General features: G+C 39.8%; 1 protein-coding gene across 11 annotated transcripts in view; it reads left to right on the forward strand.

Moving 5' to 3' along the window:
- The window catches only part of FRYL (FRY like transcription coactivator), a 245,723-nt gene extending 226,754 nt beyond the window's left edge, over window positions 1-18,969 (forward strand). For 9 of the 11 annotated variants that reach the window (XM_079771144.1, XM_079771135.1, XM_079771136.1 and 6 more), the window contains 8 exons: window positions 136-343; window positions 2,267-2,416; window positions 3,088-3,186; window positions 10,679-10,744; window positions 13,807-13,824; window positions 14,570-14,680; window positions 15,951-16,141; window positions 16,892-18,969. In XM_079771144.1, coding sequence (XP_079627270.1) covers window positions 136-343; window positions 2,267-2,416; window positions 3,088-3,186; window positions 10,679-10,744; window positions 13,807-13,824; window positions 14,570-14,680; window positions 15,951-16,141; window positions 16,892-17,150 — 1,102 coding nt within the window. In that variant the 3' untranslated portion in view covers window positions 17,151-18,969. The remainder of the gene's footprint in view (window positions 1-135; window positions 344-2,266; window positions 2,417-3,087; window positions 3,187-10,678; window positions 10,745-13,806; window positions 13,825-14,569; window positions 14,681-15,950; window positions 16,142-16,891) is intronic. The other 2 variants (XM_079771141.1, XM_079771143.1) reach the window with 1 other exon arrangement.
- The last annotated feature ends 833 nt before the right edge of the window (window positions 18,970-19,802 follow it).

A 19,802-nucleotide genomic window follows, 5' to 3' on the forward strand; every position in this document is an offset into this window, starting at 1 on the left:
ATTCGTGCTTTCTTACAAAGTTTTATTTGTTGTGCATTCATAAGAACAATGTATATTGGATGACTAAAAGTATTCTAAGTAACTGAGTCTGTTCTTCTAAGATAGCATTATGATTCCTGTGATCTGTGTTAACAGTCAAGATGAGGAAGAGCCAGATGGTTTTCCAGAAGTGCAGGCATCGCCTCTGCCGTCGCCATTCCTTTCCGCCATAATCGCCGCCTTCCAGCCGGTGGCCTGCGAGGACGAGGAGGAAGCCTGGCGCTGCCACGTCAACCAGATGCTGTCTGACTCCGATGGGTCCTGCGCCGTGTTTACTTTCCATGTGTTCTCCAGGCTGTTTCAGGTCGGGGAGGTTTAAGCTTTCTGAATTCACATCATTGTTCCCTGATAAAGTTACGGTTTTTTGGTCTAAAATCAGTATCTCAAATTTTAATCCTCCCACTGATTTTCTTTAAATTTGTTTTTCCCCTAAGATAGTAATTCTACTAAATTCACACTGTGACACTGTACTGCTGCTGGTACTGTATACAGTGACTACTCTAGGTAGCTCTCTTGTGGCAGTTAGAATAAAACTTCAAAACAACTGATAAATTTCCGGTAGTGTACCAGGCACCATCAGGGATACCAAAGAAATATAAAAGCATGGTCCCTGCCTTCAAGGAGCTTACAGTCAGTATCCTAAAACAGTTTAAATGCTAAAATAATTAGTACTTTCATTACTGTGTGGGGACCTTAAAAAATTTAACTAAGGTTGCTTCTAATCCTAAAAATAATAACAATATAATAATGAGCCAACGTTTATTGAGTACTCACTACATGCTAGGCACCTTGCTAACTTCTCTACATCAAGTATTTAATTTTTACGACAGACCTATGGATTGTAAATATTTTCAGCATTCCGTAGCTAGGGAAACTAAGGCACAGAGCAATGCCACCATTGAAGTTGCTGTCCTGAACTACCTACCACGCTTCCTCTCTCCCTGAGCCAGTTTTGCTCATTTTGGAAGAGCCTGCCAAATACCTTTACTCATTGAAGCTTTCCCAACCATTCCAACCTCAGTCTCTCCCTCCTGGAAGTTCCCTAGTGCTCACTAATGGGACTATGGACTTAATTCTGTACTTTTGCATTGCTTGTGTGAGCCACGTGCCACGTGGTTCAGGGTTCAGGATCTGGAGAAGGGCCAACCGCAAATGATGAGACAAATAATAATTTGGAAATTGGGGGGCCAGTGCGGAGAGTCCAACGCAAGGGAGGAAGGACTTCACTGGTGCCCAGGCCCTGCCAAAGTTTATTCAATTTTGGATACACATAAAGCCCTTAGGCAGGCAATTCCAGTAACAGACAGACTGTCTTAAAGGTCAGTAAATATTAGTAAAGATTTACTCTGAGACTATTTGGTCAAGAAATTGCTTGAGCTACCATTGTCTCGACTAAACAATCGATGCATAGCTCTGGCCCTTGCAGGGCTCAAGGTTCACCAGCGTTCCGGGCTCCTTGTTTACACTTCTCTGATAGTGAAGACAATGGGTAGCTTCCAACAATTGCTACTTGATTTTCTGCTTGTGTTCTTTTCTTTCCTTTGTCATTCTGGGTTTCTTGATGCCTGAGATTGTGGCTTAGGTCTTTTTAAAAAAAATATTCATAATGACACCTAAGAGTGCTACACAGACACATGTAGGTACATACCATCTATATAATTATTAGACTACAAGTAATATAATCTAGTTCACTGAATGCTCATTATGGCTCAGACATTATCTGATTGTTTTATGTGGATAACTATTCTTGAGTTTTGAGATGTTACTCTTATTGTATTTTTCTGACTTTGATCATTAATGTCAGATGGCAGCCCATAGCCAAGGATAGTAAACTACATTTACCAAAAATTTCTTTCAGGTAGAACTAAACTTGAGAAGCACGATACCTCAGACATGTGAGGACTTTATTCCCAAGGGTGTCTAGCATGTACTCCTAATGTCTCTCCCCATAAAAAATATCTCAGGAATGGGGAAATGCCTGGCATGTGTCACTAGATTTCTTTTTTCAGTAATACTATTTCATTAATATTTGATCATTTTTAGAAGCTGTTTCCTAAAGTAGTGCCTAAAACATGGATTTACAGATCAGTTATTAGAATTCAGTATGTTGCTACAATAATTTCAAAAGAAAACATTGCCCTAATTAATAAATTATGCTTTTTTACTTAAAGATGAAAAGAGGCCTTCTCAGGAAATATTAAACTTTTTCATATGCTTTTCTCCATAGACAATTCAAAGGAAGTTTGGAGACATAACGAACGAGGCAGTCAGCTTTCTTGGCGAGGGTCTGCAACGCATTGGTACCAAATTTAAAAGTTCACTGGAAGTGATGATGATGTGTTCGGAATGCCCAACAGTCTTTGTGGATGCTGAAACAGTGAGTTTTTACATGAGGGCTCATGATAAAGACTAAGTTTGAATGGTATCATTCAGTAAATAGGCTAATTCAGAATTTTTCCAACTTGCTTATAAATATATAGCAAAATACAATTCTAGTATATTAGATGCAGTGACTTGTGGCTGTTTCTGATCCTGACCCCTCCCTTGCCCGCACCCTCCGGAGTCCTAGATGAGGAAGCTAACAAGTCATGCTGTAGAGATGTCCACTTTTTTCATGATTCCTAAATAAAAGTGGGGAGGGGCTGGTTAGACCTCCCCCATTAAGAACTGAGCGTTCCTTGGTCTTCCCACCCTGTTGCCAAGCATATTTGGACATTATACATGAAGATATTTAAGGACACTAAGGTTTAAGACGCTCCAGAGGTGTTGCTTTCAAGGCAAATACTAGTCTGACATGCCATTCTTGCCCGAGCCAGCGTTTCACAGCGTTCGAAGGCCTGCTAGTCCTGCTGGCATCCTGGAAATCCCACTGATGCGTCCTCAGTTCTGGTGAAAGGTCAGCCCTGAGGATGGGGCAGAGTGCAGGAAGGGACACTGGCACCACGTTGGGCCACAGACCAGCTAACAGAAATTCCATGGCCCACAAGTTGCCAGTCTCATGACCATGACCAGCAATAGTAACCTGGATCAATGTTTTTGATTGGACAGCTGGTGTCGTGTGATTTGCTAGAAACACTCAAGTTCAGTGTCTTGGAGTTGCAAGAACACCTGGATACGTACAATGCCAAGAGAGAAGCAGCCGAGCAGGTCAGTCTCTTTTTACTGTGTGAAAAGAATACTTTGCTTTTTTCCACCCCTCCAATTTCTTGTATTTATTTTCTAAATTAATTAAAATGATTGCTAGTAAGATCATATAGGTTTCAAGGTACATTTCCATGATACATGACCTGTATATTGCCCACCACCCAAAGACAAATGTCTTTCGTCACCTTATATTTGGCCCCCATTACCCTATACTATCCCTAGGACCCTTCCCTCTGGTAACCACCACACTGTTGTCTGTGTAAGTTTCAGTTTTGTATTGCACAAATGAGTGAAATCATTTGATTCTCAGGTTTGTCTGATTGACTTATATCATTTAGCATAATGTTCTCAAGGTCCATCCATGTTGTCACAAATGGCAGTGTTTCATCTTTTCCTGTGGCTAAGTAGTACTCCATAGTATATATGTACCTCATCTTCTTTATCCAGTCCTCCATCAAAGAACACTTTGGTTGTTTCCATGCCTTGGCCACTGTGAATAATGCTGCAGTGAACATAGGGGTGCATATATCTTTGTGAATAAATGTCTCCAATTTTTCAGGTAGATGCCCAGGAGAGAGATTGCTGGGTCATATGGTAATTCTACTCTTAATTTTTTTGAGGAACCTCCATGCTGTTTTCTGTAGTTGCTGTACCAGTTTACATTCCCACCAGCAGCGAATGAGGGTTCCTTTTTCTCCACAACCTCTCCAACACTTGTTATTACCTGTCTTGTTGATAATAGCTATTCTAACAGGTGGGAGGTGGTATTTCAATATAGTTTTGATTTGCATGTCCCTAATAGCTAGTGAAGCTGAGCATCTTTTCATATATCTGTTGGCCATTTGTATGTCTTCTTGGGACTATATCAAACTAAAAAACCACCAACAAAAGGAAAAGGCAATCAAATGGGGGAAGATATTTGGAAACAACAGCTCCAACACGGGGTTAATATCCAAAATACTATTTATAAAGAACTCATACAACTCGGCACCAAGCAAACGAGCAACCCAGGTAAAAAATGGGCAGAGGCCCTGAAGATCTGTTTGCTTCCAACACTAGACGTGTTAACCGGGCCGTTGAATAGCTGGCTGAGAGAGAAGAGGACCTCTGAGCACCTGAGGCCTCTGAGCTCTGTCCAGGGAATGCCTGTCTCTGGCTTTCCGAGGTTAGCCCTCTGAGAGCACAGTGAAAAATCAGAGCTTTATAAAAAGCTTCCGTGTGGAGACTACATTGCAAGTGGAGAAATAAGTCTTTCTTTGAGAATACCATATGATGTGGTCTAAAGAATCTGCCACCTGTGACCACGCTGTGATCCTTTTCCCGTGATGTGTGTGTGTGTGTGTGTGGGGGGGGGGGGGGGCGGGCAAAAGCAGAGATGAGCGTGTGGTCGATTATAGGTATCACCCGCGAAGAGGTATTTCTTTAGCCCCAGTCTGGCGCTGCAAAGCACAGTTCTCTTCCCTGAGAGGAAGCGCTTTCAATTAGCAGGGGCAGAGAAAACCGAAAAGAAAAAAAGAAATGCTTTTCCTTTTCACACAAACTGTATACAGTAGACTTTTTTTTTTATAGAGTAGATGGGTCTTTAAGTATCCATCACAGGTAAAGGCCTATGAAAAATGAAGTATAAAACCTAGCTCTTATTCCAGGTAAGAATATAAGGCACAAGTACAGTATATGAATAATTAGTAACAAAAGTAAAATGCCACTTACGGTATAACTATAAATAAAAATACTAGCAATGAAAGAGACCTCCCAAAATTGAAAGGCCACTGGACTGATGGGAAACTTCATGGAATAGAGATAGGACCTTAGGCACTGACAGTTGGTAATTTTATTTTAATTTTTTTAAAATATATTTTATTGATTTTTTAGAGGAAGAGAGAGGGAATAGAGAGTTAGAAACATCGATCAGCTGCCTCTTGCACACCCCCTACTGGGGATGTGCCCGCAACCAAGGTACATGCCCTTGACCGGAATCGAACCTGGGACCCTTGAGTCCGCAGGCCGATGCTCTATCCACTGAGCCAAACCAGTTTCGGCAACAGTTGGTAATTTTAGATTGGGGGATTATTTTAGGGAGAGAAGATGGTATGAGAAAATACTTGTATATTAGGGCTTTCCCCCCTTATAAGGGAAAGGGATCTTATATTTGGACTGAAAGAAGGGTGACAGATTGGAAGAATTTTCAACATTGGTCATCTTACAAATAGTAATGCTCTGTACATTCTCATACATGTCTTTTGGGTATATGTGTTCTCTTATCAGTTGAGTATCCAGGAGTGGAATTGCTGGGTCATGGTATATACGTATGTTCTACTTTAGTAGATTCTGCCAGGCACTTTTCTAAGAGAGATGGTATCAGTTTACAACCCCTTCAGCAGTGTGTTGCTTCTTATCTTTGTCACCAGTTGGTATTGGCAACTTTAAAAAATTTATTCATTATGGTAGGTGTGTGGTAGCATATTTGATATTATTTTGCATTTCCCCTGATGAATGTTTGAGCAACATTTCATATAGATAATCCTCGTTTAGATATTTATGAATTGTATCTTTTCAAGTACCTTGTCCATTTTTGAAAATGGGTTACTTGTGGTTTTCTGATTGATTTGTAGTTGTTTTAAACCCATGCCTTTTATTGGATGAATGTATTACATGTATTTCCCCCTCTCTGGCTAGCATTTTCCCTATCTTGATGGCATCTTTTTTTTTTTTTTAATTTTTTACAGAGAGGAAGGGAGAGGGATAGAGAGTTAGAAACATCGATGAGAGAGAGACATCGATCAGCTGCCTCCTGTACACTCCCCACTGGGGATGTGCCCCAACCAAGGTACATGCCCTTGATCGGAATCGAACCTGGGACCCTTCAGTCCGCAGGCTGACGCTCCATCCACTGAGCCAAACTGGTCAGGGCTTGATGGCATCTTTCAATAAACAGAAGTTCTCGGTTTTAATTAGTTCCACATTATCAGTCTTTTCCGTTATGGTTAGTGCCTTTTGTTTCTTCAGGAATGTAGCTTATCCTGGAAGCTGCAGTGAACTGTTACAGTGATGAGCCCGGTGCTTGCCTCTCTGTCCCCACCCCTTTGCCGTTCCTTCCATCAGGAGATGGAGCCCGTTCCCCCACCTCCAAGTGGAATGGCCTGTGACTTGTTCTGACCAAAGTTAGAAACGTTGCTGTGCAGCTTCGGAGACTAACACTTCCATGGCCTTTTGCAGCTTCTGCTTTTGCCATCATGCTGGTCAGGGTGTAAGTTGGGATGAATTTTGAAAAACTATTTGAGCTCTAGTCTACTGGAGCAGTGGTCGGCAAACTCATTAGTCAACAGAGCCAAATATCTACAGTACAACGATTGAAATATCTTTTGAGAGCCAGATTTTTTAAACTTAAACTTCTTGTAACGCCACTTCTTCAAAATAGACTCGCCCAGGCCGTGGTATTTTGTGTAAGAGCCACACTCAAGGGGCCAAAGAGCCGCATGTGGCTCATGAGCCGCAGTTTGCCGACCACGGTACTGGAGGATGAGGTCCTGTGGAGGAGGGTGGAGGAATCCCGGCTATGAAGGCAGCATGCCATCACGGAAGTGGGGCCAACTTGGGACTTCCAGCCCGAGTCGAGCCATCACATGACTATACACTCAAGGTGGCCCTAGCAAAACCAGAAGGAACGCCCAGCCAACACATGCACTTGTCTGGTTGTTTTGAGCCAGTATGTACCATTTACAATAAGACATCAAATACCTACAAGTAAGTCCAGTCAGATGCTCTAGATCTCCACACAGAAAACCCCAAATATCACTGAGCAAAATTAGAGACTAAATATATGGAGGACTACACCGTTTTCATGAGTCAGAAGACTCGATAATGGAAAGATGTCATTTTCCCAAAAACTGATATGTAAGTTTAATGCAATGTTGTTCTAAATCTCAGAGGGTACATTAATGAAAATTGACAGGCTAACTACAATTTATATGGAAATGCAAACAGCAAATACTAGGACAGACAATCTTGCTGAACACAGCTCAGCAAACTTAGAGTCCTCGGGTCATATCTGGCCCACTGCCTGTTTTATGTAAAGATTTTTTAGGAAATAGCCATCCCATTTGTTTACATATTGTCCAAGACTATTTTTGTAATGCATCACTACGCTACGTATTGCAACAGAGAACGTATGGTTTGCAACGCCTAAGATATTATCTGCCCTTTACAGAAAGAGTCCTTCAAACCTTGTCCTGAAGAACAGCAGCTAGGTCTAAACCAGTGATGGGCAACCTTTTGAGCTTGGTGTGTCAAACTTCGCCAAAAAACTGAGCATAACTCGGGTAGTGTGTCACTTTGAGGAAAAAACATTATTTCGCAAATGTTTCATCCTCAGGAGCAGCAAATGTTTCATCCTCGCATGCGGCCGCCTCAGCGGCCGCGTGTCATCAGAAATGGCTACGCGTGTCAGTGCTGACACGCGTGTCATAGGTTCGCCATCACTGGTCTAAACAATGCAGTTGGTAAGACCTATTAGAAATCTTCCAGCCAGTGAGACCTATTAGAAATCTCAAAAGGGGCAGTACTGGCATAAGAGTAAATAGACCAGTAGAATGTAATAGAGAATCCAATAACAGACCCGCTATCCTATCTAATAAAGAGGGAATATGCTACCTGACCATCACACCTTCACAAAGATGGTGGCGCCCACAGCCACTAGATGGTGGTGCCCAGTCCCCTCAGCCCCCGCCGGGGCAGCAAGCAGGTGGCACAGCCAGGTCTGCCCCCAGGCGGGTCCGGCCACTCTGCGTGCCTGCCTCTGGAGTCCTCCAGTCCTCTCAGCCCCCCAGCTGCCCAGGGCCTGCCCGAGGCGCAGGTAACCAAGGCCGGCCGAGGCTTGTGCTGCCGGCAGTGGCAGCAGCAGAGGTGTGATGGAGGCACCGCCTTCCCGATCGCCGCGTCACCTCCCACCCCTGAGGGCTCCCAGACTGTGAGAGGGGGCAGGCCAGGCTGAGGGACCCCCGCATCCAATGCATGAATTTTCATGCACCGGGCCTCTAGTATAGTCATATAACTCACAGCAAAGGTGCTATTGCAATGCATTGGGGAAAGAATGTTCAAGAAATTATCCTGAATCCATTAAATGTTTGTATGGGGGTGGAATGAACTTTAGTTCTTTTCTGAGCTACCATCTCCGTTTCTTGTCCCACCTACTCATTAACTTTTTTCCTCTTTTCTGGTCTTTTCTATCAACCACATATTTTTTATTATTCAGTTTTCCCCTCTAATAGTTTTTCGGTTGTACATCCCTTTATTATTCTTTGAGTTTCCCCAGGATCGTGAGTGAAAGCCTTAGGTGTTTATCAGGACCCTGCCGTCTCGACAAGGACTGGACAATGTTTGTCTTCCCAGAACCATGAGACCAGAAATCTCCACTCACCTTTTCAGACTCCCAAATGCTGCTGGTTTCTAAGCCTTTCCGCCTGCAAAGGAAGTGTCCCTGAGCGGGGGCTACACGCTGACTGTTAAGGTCCCTCCTCTGCAGTTCCTTCTTCTCCGCAGTCCTCATACCTCCCCGTGCAGTGGAACTGTAGGCCACCACGTTCTCTTCCACCTCTGTGCCTAGGGACATGCATAAGCACATGCCCTTGAATAAACACTGGGATCAATGCAGGAGTCCACTCGGCCCTTTTCTCGTACGCCCCAAATCCTGGTAACGGTACGCGGCTTCTATAGATGTCGTGGAGGACTGGTCTTACACTAGCTCCTCCATCATGCCCAGAAGCCAAACCTCTCAAGTTAAGTTTTAACCTTCACTTGAGTAAAGAAAACATTGTGACAGGAGGACTGATTAGATGTGAACTAGAGCAGCAGTCGCCAACCAGTGGACCACTGGTGGTCCGTGAGGTCCGAAAGGTTGACGACCACTGAACTAGAGGGTATTGTATACACAGACGATCTGCTGTGTCCTGTGCACTCTGCTTGGAAAGTGTGGACCTGTACTTTTCAGGACGGTATACAGCCCATGGGACTAGAGGGTTGGGGTTTGTCTTTTAACAGAATAAAATCAGAAATAATTGTGTTCAATGATGCCCCCAAATGCCATATCACTGGACATACAGTATAAAAATATTCAGGAGGGCCCTAGCCGGTTTGGCTCAGTGGATAGAGCATCGACTAGCGGACTGAAGGATCCCGAATTCGATTCCAGGCTGCGGGCTCGATCCCCAGTAGGGGGCGTGCAGGAGGCAGCCGATCAATGATTCTCATTGTTGATTATCTCTGTACCTCTCCCTTCCTCTCTGAAATCAATTTTAAAAAAATATTCAGTAAGAATAGTCTATTGAATAATCGATTGAAATTTTTCCAAATGTATTGGTTTACTTGGACAAATTGGACTGGATTAGTGATGATGATTAAGAGTATAAGCCTTTTAACATCTTGTGTGGATAAAGAGTCATGTACAGTCATGACTTGAATTTTGCTGATATGCAGAAATCTCCTGGACGCTTTGACAGTGGCTGCCAGCAGCTGTGTCTCACCAGGAAAGCTTGACATGTTTTCGTTTCGAGATGTCAAGCAAAGGGCCTGAGGCTGGTGCAGTCTGAGGGACCCCGGGATAAAAGGGACAGGAGGTCAGAGATTGTTTTGAAATAACTGAGATGTCTCATTGCAGTTCTTTGCATGTAGAATGTTAAGCTACAATTGAGAATTTTAAATGTCTAGTACTGAAATATTTTCAAAGCGAAGACTTAACATAGCTGGTAATTTTTCCCAAAGTCCTAGTGAAAAATGTCCCTATGATTTCTTATTAAATGACTTTTATTTGTATTATAAAATACACCAAATAAAAAAAAGAACTAAGATTTTAAAAACGAATATTAATACTATCAAACTGTCAAAACCTAGGAGCCTAAACTTAAAGGCTTTTAGTGATCTTTCCTATTCAACCACATGGGACTTTATTTTTATTTGACCTTAAATAAATAGCCAACTTGAGGAATGACATTTGGCTCCTATACCCAATATTCTTTGGAAATAACTTGTTTATCATTCATTACTGTCCAAAAGAGGGAGAAAAAAGATATGAAAATAAGATTTAAAATGGATTTTGGTTTCTGTTTCACTAATTAAAACTGACACCAGCAGCCTTCTGAGATTTACACTTCTAATCAGCAGAAGGACCTGGTTAATTCTAAGTTGTCCTTATTCATTGGCCGAAGGGGAATCACACCTCATTTCCCATCTTACAGGAGACAAGGGTCAGGTAGCCATTGTGAAGACTTCTCTGCCCTGAAGTGGAGCTCCGCCTCCCCAGAGAGGGCCCTATCTGCATTTCTGTGGATAAGCGCTCAGAAGTGTGTGCATCTGGTTACACTGACGGTGTCTTCCCGCCTGGAGTGTTGCGTATACACAGACTGTTAACTTTTAAATTTGTTGTTTTATACAACAGGCTGTTATATTACCAATGCAACTGTACAAATACTACATTGAAGTTCACTGTCACTTCTTTCTTTAGTGGTTAGACAATTGCAAGAGGACATTTGGCGCCAAAGACATTTATAGGATCAACACAGATGCACAAGTAAGTTTCCTATTCTCCGTTGTGCTGTATTTCTGTGCCGGGTAAAACTATGTGCATGCTCACATGTCCTTATGTGATATTCCTAGAAAAAAGAATATGTGTAACATTTTTCATTTTTGCTATCAGAGCAATCTTTGTCAAAGTTAGGTTCAATGAAATACTGGCTTAGTAATGAAAAAATTCACTTCAATAAAAATGAATGACCAGCTTATGACGGAAGCTTAATAACATTCCGTAGATAGGCTTGATGGCTATCTGGACAGTCCAAGTCACTGTTAGCTGTATCTGCCTCTTTGAAGACATTTCTGTTCTTCATTGGTATTCTGCAGATAAATGGTCTGGTCAGGAATGCAAACCCCAAAATAAGGTTATATACATTCATATTAGCCTTTCTAAACATGAAATTCTGATTGGATAAACTGTAATGTTTTTTACTAGTGTAAAATTCAATGAAATAATAGTATTTTCTTAGAGAAAAGTATACATACAAAACACATCATATTAAGTGAGGATGAATAAGACTTCCAAATTATTCTAGTAAGAGTACAACCTCATATGAGGAAGATACATTCATCAATGACCTTTGCATTTGACATCAGAATTCTAATCTTTTTCAACATCAGTTATATTGTTATAGAGTTGTAGTCTCTGTAAAAGTTATTGTACCATTATAAAGAAAATGTGAAGTTTTTTAAAAAACTGAAATGCTGAGAAAATAATGGCACACTCTTAATACATGTTAACTATTTGCCAGGCACTGTATTAAGTATTTCACATTCATTATCTCTATCCTAACAACTCTGTCTAGTAGGTGCTATAATTATAGCATTCCCCATTTTGCAGATGAGGAAATTGAGGCTCAGAGAAGCTAACTTATCTAAAATCAGTAAGTAAGCCTTAACCGGTTTGGCTCAGTGGATAGAGCGTCGTCCTGCGGACTGAAGGTCCCAGGTTCGATTCCAGTCCAGTCAAGGGCATGTACCCTGGTTGCGGGCACATCCCCAGTAGGGCGTGTGCAGGAGGCAGCTGGTCGATGTTTCTCTCTCATCGATGTTTCTGGCTCTCTATTCCTCTCCCTTCCTCTCTGTAAAAAATCAATAAAATATATTTTAAAATAAAATAAAATCAGTAAGTAAATAAGTAAAATTAAAATTCAAACCTAGGCAGTCCTGCACTGTTACAAAGAAATTGTCAAGCCCTGACTGGTTTGACTCAGTAGATAGAGTGTCGGCCTGCAGACTGAAAGGTCCCAGGTTCGATTCCAGTCAAGGGCATGTACCTTGGTTGCGGGCACATCCCCAGAGGGAGGTGTGCAGGAGGCAGCTGATCAGTGTTTCTAACTCTCTATCCCTCTTCCTTCCTCTCTGTAAAAAATCAATAAAATATATATATTTTTAAAGAAACTGTCAAATCATGTGTGTAAAATAAGGAATTAACCCTGGATTAGAGTTAGATCCTTTGGTTCTAGTTCTGACTTTGCCACTACTGCATGGCTTAAGCAAGTAATATACTCTTTTTTCCTATATAAATTAGGTGTTTAGACTAAGTGATTTCTTATATCCCTTCTACCTTGAAGAAAATGAGTTCCATCTCCCAAAGTCTATGTCAGTTAATCTTGCTCAAGGTTTTCTGCTAAATGAAAACTACATTTAAGGTTTCATTTACGTCTCTCTCATATTCAGCTCTTGAGAGTGGGGACCTTTTTACACATTATCTGTTAAGTGTCCCTGTGTACCAGTGTAGTCTTTTGCTTAATAAGCAATCTATAGTTATTTAAAAATAAAAGAGAATGTATATGCAAATTTCAGTGTACTTAAAAGGTATTAATTTAAAATATACAGTGTTAGCATATTTAGTATAGTTTATGGTAATTCCGAGCTATAGAATCAATTATGATTGTGTTATTTCCTACAATTGTGATAAAAAATATTATCAGTGATTTCTTCTCCATTACATCCCATAGTAGAGGCTATGGACATATGCACATAGAGTTAGCTCTGTTTTATTTATGCTAAGAGAAGAGGGAAAAGGTATTTAAAACTCAAATCATTATTAGTTTCCATATAAAACCTTAGAAATTTAGATATGCTAATAAGTTTGACATTGGATTGTGCTCAACTAATGTTCACAGGATGGCTGCCTAAGTAATTTATGGTAAGCAGTAGGGAGCTAAAAGTTCACCTTTGCTTAGCAAATCCTTTCTAAATTGAAAGGAATAAATGTTATATAAGTAGTTCTTCTGAGGAAACTACTTAGAAAAGCAGGCTTCAAAGGGGACTTTTAGAAGCAGGACTTACATTATGGCAATTGCTGTTTTAAATAGAAATCATTTTTCTCCGTTAATGAGTAGGTCTGAGTTGCTGTAGATGTTTTAATGTGATAGTTTTTAAGTATGTATTTTACATACATTATCTTATTTGATTCAAACCTAGTAGGTTTGAGTTTCTGAAGTTTACTAAATTATATTGGAATGCAATTTAAAACACACATCTGCTTTCGCTATTTTACCTTCTGACTCGGCACCAATTCTGGCAACGTAGGACCTAATTAGACAGTGAAAGGTAGGAAGCCTAGAATGAGCCACCCCAAAGATAATCTTCTTGTGGGTAAGTATTATATAAGATTATAAGCTACCTCTTTTCTGAGAACAGTAATCTGCTTATTTCCTAATGAGAAATTTTCTCCTTTACTAAGAAAATTTTATGACACTTGGCTTTTTTTTTTTTTTGAAAGTTATAAAGATTTAGATAAAGACCACTTAGAATAGCCAGATTTCTCAAGATCACATCAGTTCGATTTTCTTCATAACTGTTACACAGAAATAAACTGTAGCCTAAATACAATTTTTTATTTGGCAAAGCGTTAAAAAACACCCTGGATTGCTACAGTAAATGTCTAAAAGTTTTATTCTGGAAATAGCATCATAAATTTTTCTTTGGGGTGTAATTAAATGTTCTTCAGTTTGCCTGGGACATCTGTGGCCCTAGTTAAAATGATCTTACACTAATTCTTGGTCTTTTTCTTCCTTTGTATTTTTGTGACCCGATCACCTTCTTGCTTAGCAAATGGAAATTCTAGCAGTAAGTGACCTGTCTTAATTTACAGACTATTTATCCATGTCAGACAAATTGGTTTTCATTTGCCATTTGTCCATTTGTGACCTAGCAATGTTTTGTCATGGACTGCTACTTTGAAAGTAGTGTGTGCTTCAGGTTTGCATAGCCCTAATCTATGAAGTGTGGTCCAATAAAAATGTGATTTTATAATCAATATGTACAACTAGCACTTGCCTTCTCATACATTTACAACTAACATCTCCTTTTAAATTTCTTCATTTTGAAAATCAAAGTGCAAATGTTAATTTCATTGTCTCATTTCAATGAGATTACAGTGTGTTTTTTTAGAAAAATGAATTCATTTTTAGCTAAGCGTTTATCCAGTTTTACTCTGCTTTAACAAGCACTTATTGCTAAATATAGTGAGATATATGTATCTTGATGTGGCAAAAGCATATGCATTTGAATTATGAATTTAAAGTTTTAAGTAACAGTGAATCCTTTTTAAAGCATCCTATATATTGTCTGCTTTAAAATTCTAATGTGAAAATGTGCTTCACACTAAAAATGAATTATGTAACCAACAATACCTTTAATCAGTCTTCAAAGCATCTTTCATCAGCTTCATACTGTATTAACTTGCTTACTGCAGAAAAATTAAATGTCAGGACAATTTTAACAGCTGTTTTACAAATGTATTGGAAATATATGGTCTAGTCATATATGGGAAATCACACCTAAATTGTAATGCAATGTTATTTATTTCTAGGAACTGGAGCTCTGCCGAAGGTTATACAAATTGCATTTTCAATTACTACTTCTGTTCCAAGCCTACTGTAAACTTATCAACCAAGTAAATGCAATAAAAAATGAAGCAGAGGTAAATATTTAATTGTACTAGGCATCAATTAACTGATTCTAGAAAGTTAAAATGTACACATGCATATATATATATACATCCCTTGTTGGAGAGCTTAAGTCCAAAGTCACACATAGTGAATCATTTATCAGAATTGTTTTTTGAAATGATATGCTATTTCTGGACCTATTAGTAAATGAGGCAGTAAGATACCCAGCAGTCTTAAAAGGTTCATGACCTTAAAGGTCACAGTAGCAGCAATAGATCATCTGTAATCAAAAGTCTGGTAAAGCACATCAATCCCATAAAGACATTATATTATGAAACCCCCTAACACCTTGTCCTGATATTATTTTGTGGTCGAGTAATGCACACAAGAATAAGCATGTAATGAATAGATTCAGAGGTAGTGACTTTAGTCTTTTTTCCCCCCCCCATTTTCAACCACTGATACTAAACCATCACTGGGGAAATGATTTAATATTTTTAAATGGTTAAATGTAAACATACTGGTTTATATAAAATACATTGGGCTGCCCAGCCAGTGTGGCTCGGTGGTTGAGCATTGACCTATGAACGAGGAGATCATGGTTCGATGCCTGGTCAGGGCACATGCCTGGGTTGCAGGCTCAATCCCTGGTAGGGGTTGTGCAGAAGACAGCTGATCACTGATTCTCTCTCATCATTGATGTTTCTATCTCTCTCTCTCCCTTCCTCTCTGAAATAAAACTATATATAAAAATAAAATACACTGGGTAAATAACCTTTTAAAATACAAAGACTTTACTGTCAAAATAATGTTCATGATCCTAATAGTAAATGTATTTTTACTATCCAAGAGGAAGTATAGATCACGTTAAAACCAATATAAACATTAGTTACAACTTGTTTTACATTTATTACACTTATTACAACCTATTTTTTTTAATTTTTAATTTATTGATTTTAGAGAGGAGGGGGGTGGGGAGAGAAAGACATGGATTTTTTTGTTCCACTGATTTCTGCATTCATTGGTTGCTTCTCATATGTGCCCTGACCGGGGATGGAACCCGCAACCTTGGCATAGCGCTAACCAACTGAGCTACCCAGCGAGGGCCAACCTGTTATTTTATCCAGAGTATTTAAAAGACTACTATTGGGTGGCTAAAATTATTTATCCCTATCAACAGAGAACTTAACTGCCCTTGTGTAGTAAGTTTAACATTTGAACATCTTTATCACAGCCAATTAAATGCTCGTTTTGTTGATGAATATACAATAGATCCCCCCTTTAAGGTGTGTTTACTTTTAGGTCATCAACATGTCCGAGGAACTGGCCCAGCTGGAAAGTATCCTGAGAGAAGCGGAGTCCGCTTCTGAAAGCGAAGAAACCGACATTTCCAAAGCTGCACAAACTACTATAGAAACTGCCATTCACTCCTTAATTGAAACTTTGAAAAATAAGGAATTTATATCAGCTGTAGCACAAGTCAAAGCTTTCAGGTAAAATGTGAACGGATTTTAAGGAGATGCCTTTATACCAGCGATTTTCAACCTTTTTCATCTCATGGCACACAAACTAATGGCTAAAATTCTGGGGCACACCAAAAAATACATTTTTTGCTGATATGATAAAAAAAATTGTACAATTTTTATTAGCTGTTGTCATTTTTTTTTTTAATTTGACAATCTAAGTGAAAACAGGTCAGTCCCCCTAGCTCCGTGGTCGGCAAACTGCGGCTCGCAAGCCACATGCGGCCCTTTGGCCCCTTGAGTGTGGCTCTTCCACAAAATACCACGGCCTGGGCGAGTCTATTTTGAAGAAGTGGCGTTAGAAGAAGTTTAAAAAATTTGGCTCTCAAAGAAATTTCAATCGTTGTACTGTTGATATTTGGCTCTGTTGACTAATGAGTTTGCCGACCACTGGCCTAACTAGTCAGGTATTGCACGTTTTAAAAACTCATGTGGCACACCAGCTGAAAATCACTGCTTTATTACACTGGGAGTTTACAGTGATTGGGTTTTGGTTTTCATGTTGATGATTCAATAGCAGATCTCTGTGAAAGGCAAACATGATTTTGTTCACTCTCAGTGATAAATTCAGTAATCTTTTTGCTCAAATATTAAAACATGCCCAGTGATGCACAATGAAATGTTGTCGTCTTGGGTGTTAACTTAAAATGTAGTTATTAACCTTAATAACGGCCGACGGGGTCTCAGAACTTAAAAGCACTGACTGTGTGTTCCTTTCAGATCTCTCTGGCCCAATGACATCTTCGGCAGCTGTGAAGAGGACCCTGTGCAGACGCTGTTACACATCTATTTCCATCACCAGACGCTGGGCCAGACGGGAAGCTTTGCAGTTATAGGCTCTGACCTGGACATGTCAGAAGCCAACTACAAACTGATGGAACTCAATCTAGAAATAAGAGAGTCTCTACGCATGGTGCAATCATACCAACTACTAGCACAGGCCAAACCAATTGGGAATTTGGTGAGCACTGGATTCTGAGAAACTTCATGGATTTAGGAAAGAAACTAAACTGAAGATTATTAAGAATATTAACAAGCACCTTTTATGAACCCTTGCAATTCACTGATAACTTTTTCTGGCAGCATCCACAACCACAGTGTACCTAATGTCAAAATCAAAGACCTGAAGGGGAAAAAAGAAAAAACTAATTGTTTAACAGCTGCCAATACCTCCCACAATAACTACAAAGAAGGGATTTTTAAATTACTTAACCTATGTGAACGGAAAAGGGCTAAAAGTGATGCATACAAGTACATACATTGCTTTCTGGAGAAACCAATTGTAAGAACGTTTGCAATAATGGCCTCTCGTACGGAGACTTTGGAAAGCAGGTGAAATGAGGCTGGTTCGTTTTAGCTGAAGGCCTGCAACGCTGCTTGGGTTCCTAGCAGTCACAAGCATAACCTACAATTGATGCTTAATTATCTACATGAAGAACATCCAGTCGGATAGATATACACAGAAACTTATTTGCAAAAACCATTGACTTTTCCATATGTGGGATCAGGGTGTGGGTGTTTTGTTTTTTAGTCTGTATAAGGAATTGTGTGTGTGTGTGAGCTGGGGTGTGTGAATACGTGATAGTCATATTTTCAAGGTATGGGTGTTTGGTGATAACATCTCAGAGCATGCCTGGAAGAGCACTGCAAGATTATTTTTGAAGAAATTTTATTTTATTAGATCTAACTCTTCATAGTGTGTAAATGTTAGAACATTTTAATAATATTTTAAAACTGGGCTCTCCCAGTATTTCAAAAAGAAATAATATATCTGTTAACGTTATTGGAATGCTGCTCAGTTCTCTGATCAGTGCTTATGTTATGATTGTTGATAACTAACCAAAGTAGATGCCTGCAGAGACTTTAAAATGTAAAATAAAGATGTATGCTGCCCGTCAGCTATTCTCATTAGAAAAGTTAACTTATTTTACTCCATAATTATAGAAACTGTATAGATTAAAACCAGTATTTTTCTTGTACATTTGTGCAATGCACTGTTATACAAGAATAGGTGTACAAAGCTAAAGAAAAAATTGTGGTCATTGATGATAGACTATATGACTTGCGGGCTCTGAAGTCTGCAGAATTCAAGAAGAGAGATGCAAATGCATTTTTATATGTTTATTCGGGACTCAAACGTTTCACCCTAAAGGAACCTGGGGTTATGGGGGGAAATGAGAGGAAGCCTGAAGACCGACTACCAAAACATGCAATATACTTAGCCACTGTCTAAGCCTGTAGCATAACATGAACTGGATTCTCTGTCCTTTTTTAAATAGCATTTTGTAAAAGAAATGAATGTAGTCCCACAATTCCTCTGGTTTGAAAGGAACACCCTTGTATTTTTTATATGCATCTCTTATCCACTGTGACTTTTCTTTTAAACTGGGCTCTGGGGTTCCAGAGTTTAGAATGTAGGAATGAACTGCTTAGCTTTGCCTTTTCTTGGGGGTGTGGACGCTGCCAGAAATGTAATTATGCTCAAGTGCATTAACTGAAGGCACGGTGCACCCTGTTGGACTGCTGACTATAGTTATGTTACCTGAAAAACTCCCTAACTGGTCACGGCACATCCATAATCACTGTATTTTTTGATCCTGATAAAACCAATTATTTTGATGGTGTCCTGGTACTGTAAATGGTCTCCTTTAAATTATTTAGTAACATTTGGGTGTGGGGCAGGGAAGAGAGGGCTGGTGTCCAGAGAGACACCCCATTTTACATCCTATCTTACCATCCCCTATTTTTCCTCACCTTCCTTCTATCCTTTTTGTTAAAATAAAAGGCATTGTAGTTGTTGGTTTGTGTTGTATTTTAAGAAAATATGAATGATTTTAGTGTGCATCATTTAGAAACTTTACAAATTATCTTCATTATTCAATATAATTTTCCGTAAAAGGGGGAGAACAAAATTAGTTGATTACCTGCCATGCCGGTTTGCTGACAGTGGTTAGAGCATCAGCCCTCAGACTGAAGGGTTGCGGGTTTGATTCCAGTCAAGGGCACGTACCTCAGTTGCAGGCTTGCTCCTTGGCCCCCATTGGGTGCATGCGGGAGGCAACCTATATGTCTCTCCTCCTCCCTTCCACTCTCTAAAAATCAATGGAAAAAATATCCTCAGGTGAGGATTAACAACAAAAATTAGTTGATTACCCAAATCAAACCTTTCAAACGGTTGAAATTTGCTTTCGTGTTTGTTTATATGTAACCGTCTATTAATAATGTAATGAAAATTAACACACCTGCAGAAATGAGGATGCAAATGTACAATCATTAGGATTGTCCTTTTGCCAAAGGGTTTTCCTCAAACCTGTACTTCTTTGCCCCTGATCCTCTAAATCCAAACTATGCACTTATTGACAAAATATATCAAATGTTTAACTTATTAAACACGTTTTCAAAATAGTTTATAAAATAACACCAACAGAAGAGATCTGGACGTTCCCTCACACTACTTCTAAAATAGAAGGCCAAGGGGTTTTTACACAATGCAGAAAATATTTCCTACTATAGGTGACATAAAATAACCCGTTTGGTTACAACCTAAAATTTAGAAAATAGGCATCTCTTGGAACACTCACCAAGTCTCCCTGCTTCCGGTCTGTGAGAAATGCTCAGACGCCACGCCAGC

This window comes from Cnephaeus nilssonii, assembly GCF_951640355.1.
Source record: "Cnephaeus nilssonii genome assembly, chromosome: 1".
NCBI lineage: Eukaryota > Metazoa > Chordata > Mammalia > Chiroptera > Vespertilionidae > Cnephaeus > Cnephaeus nilssonii.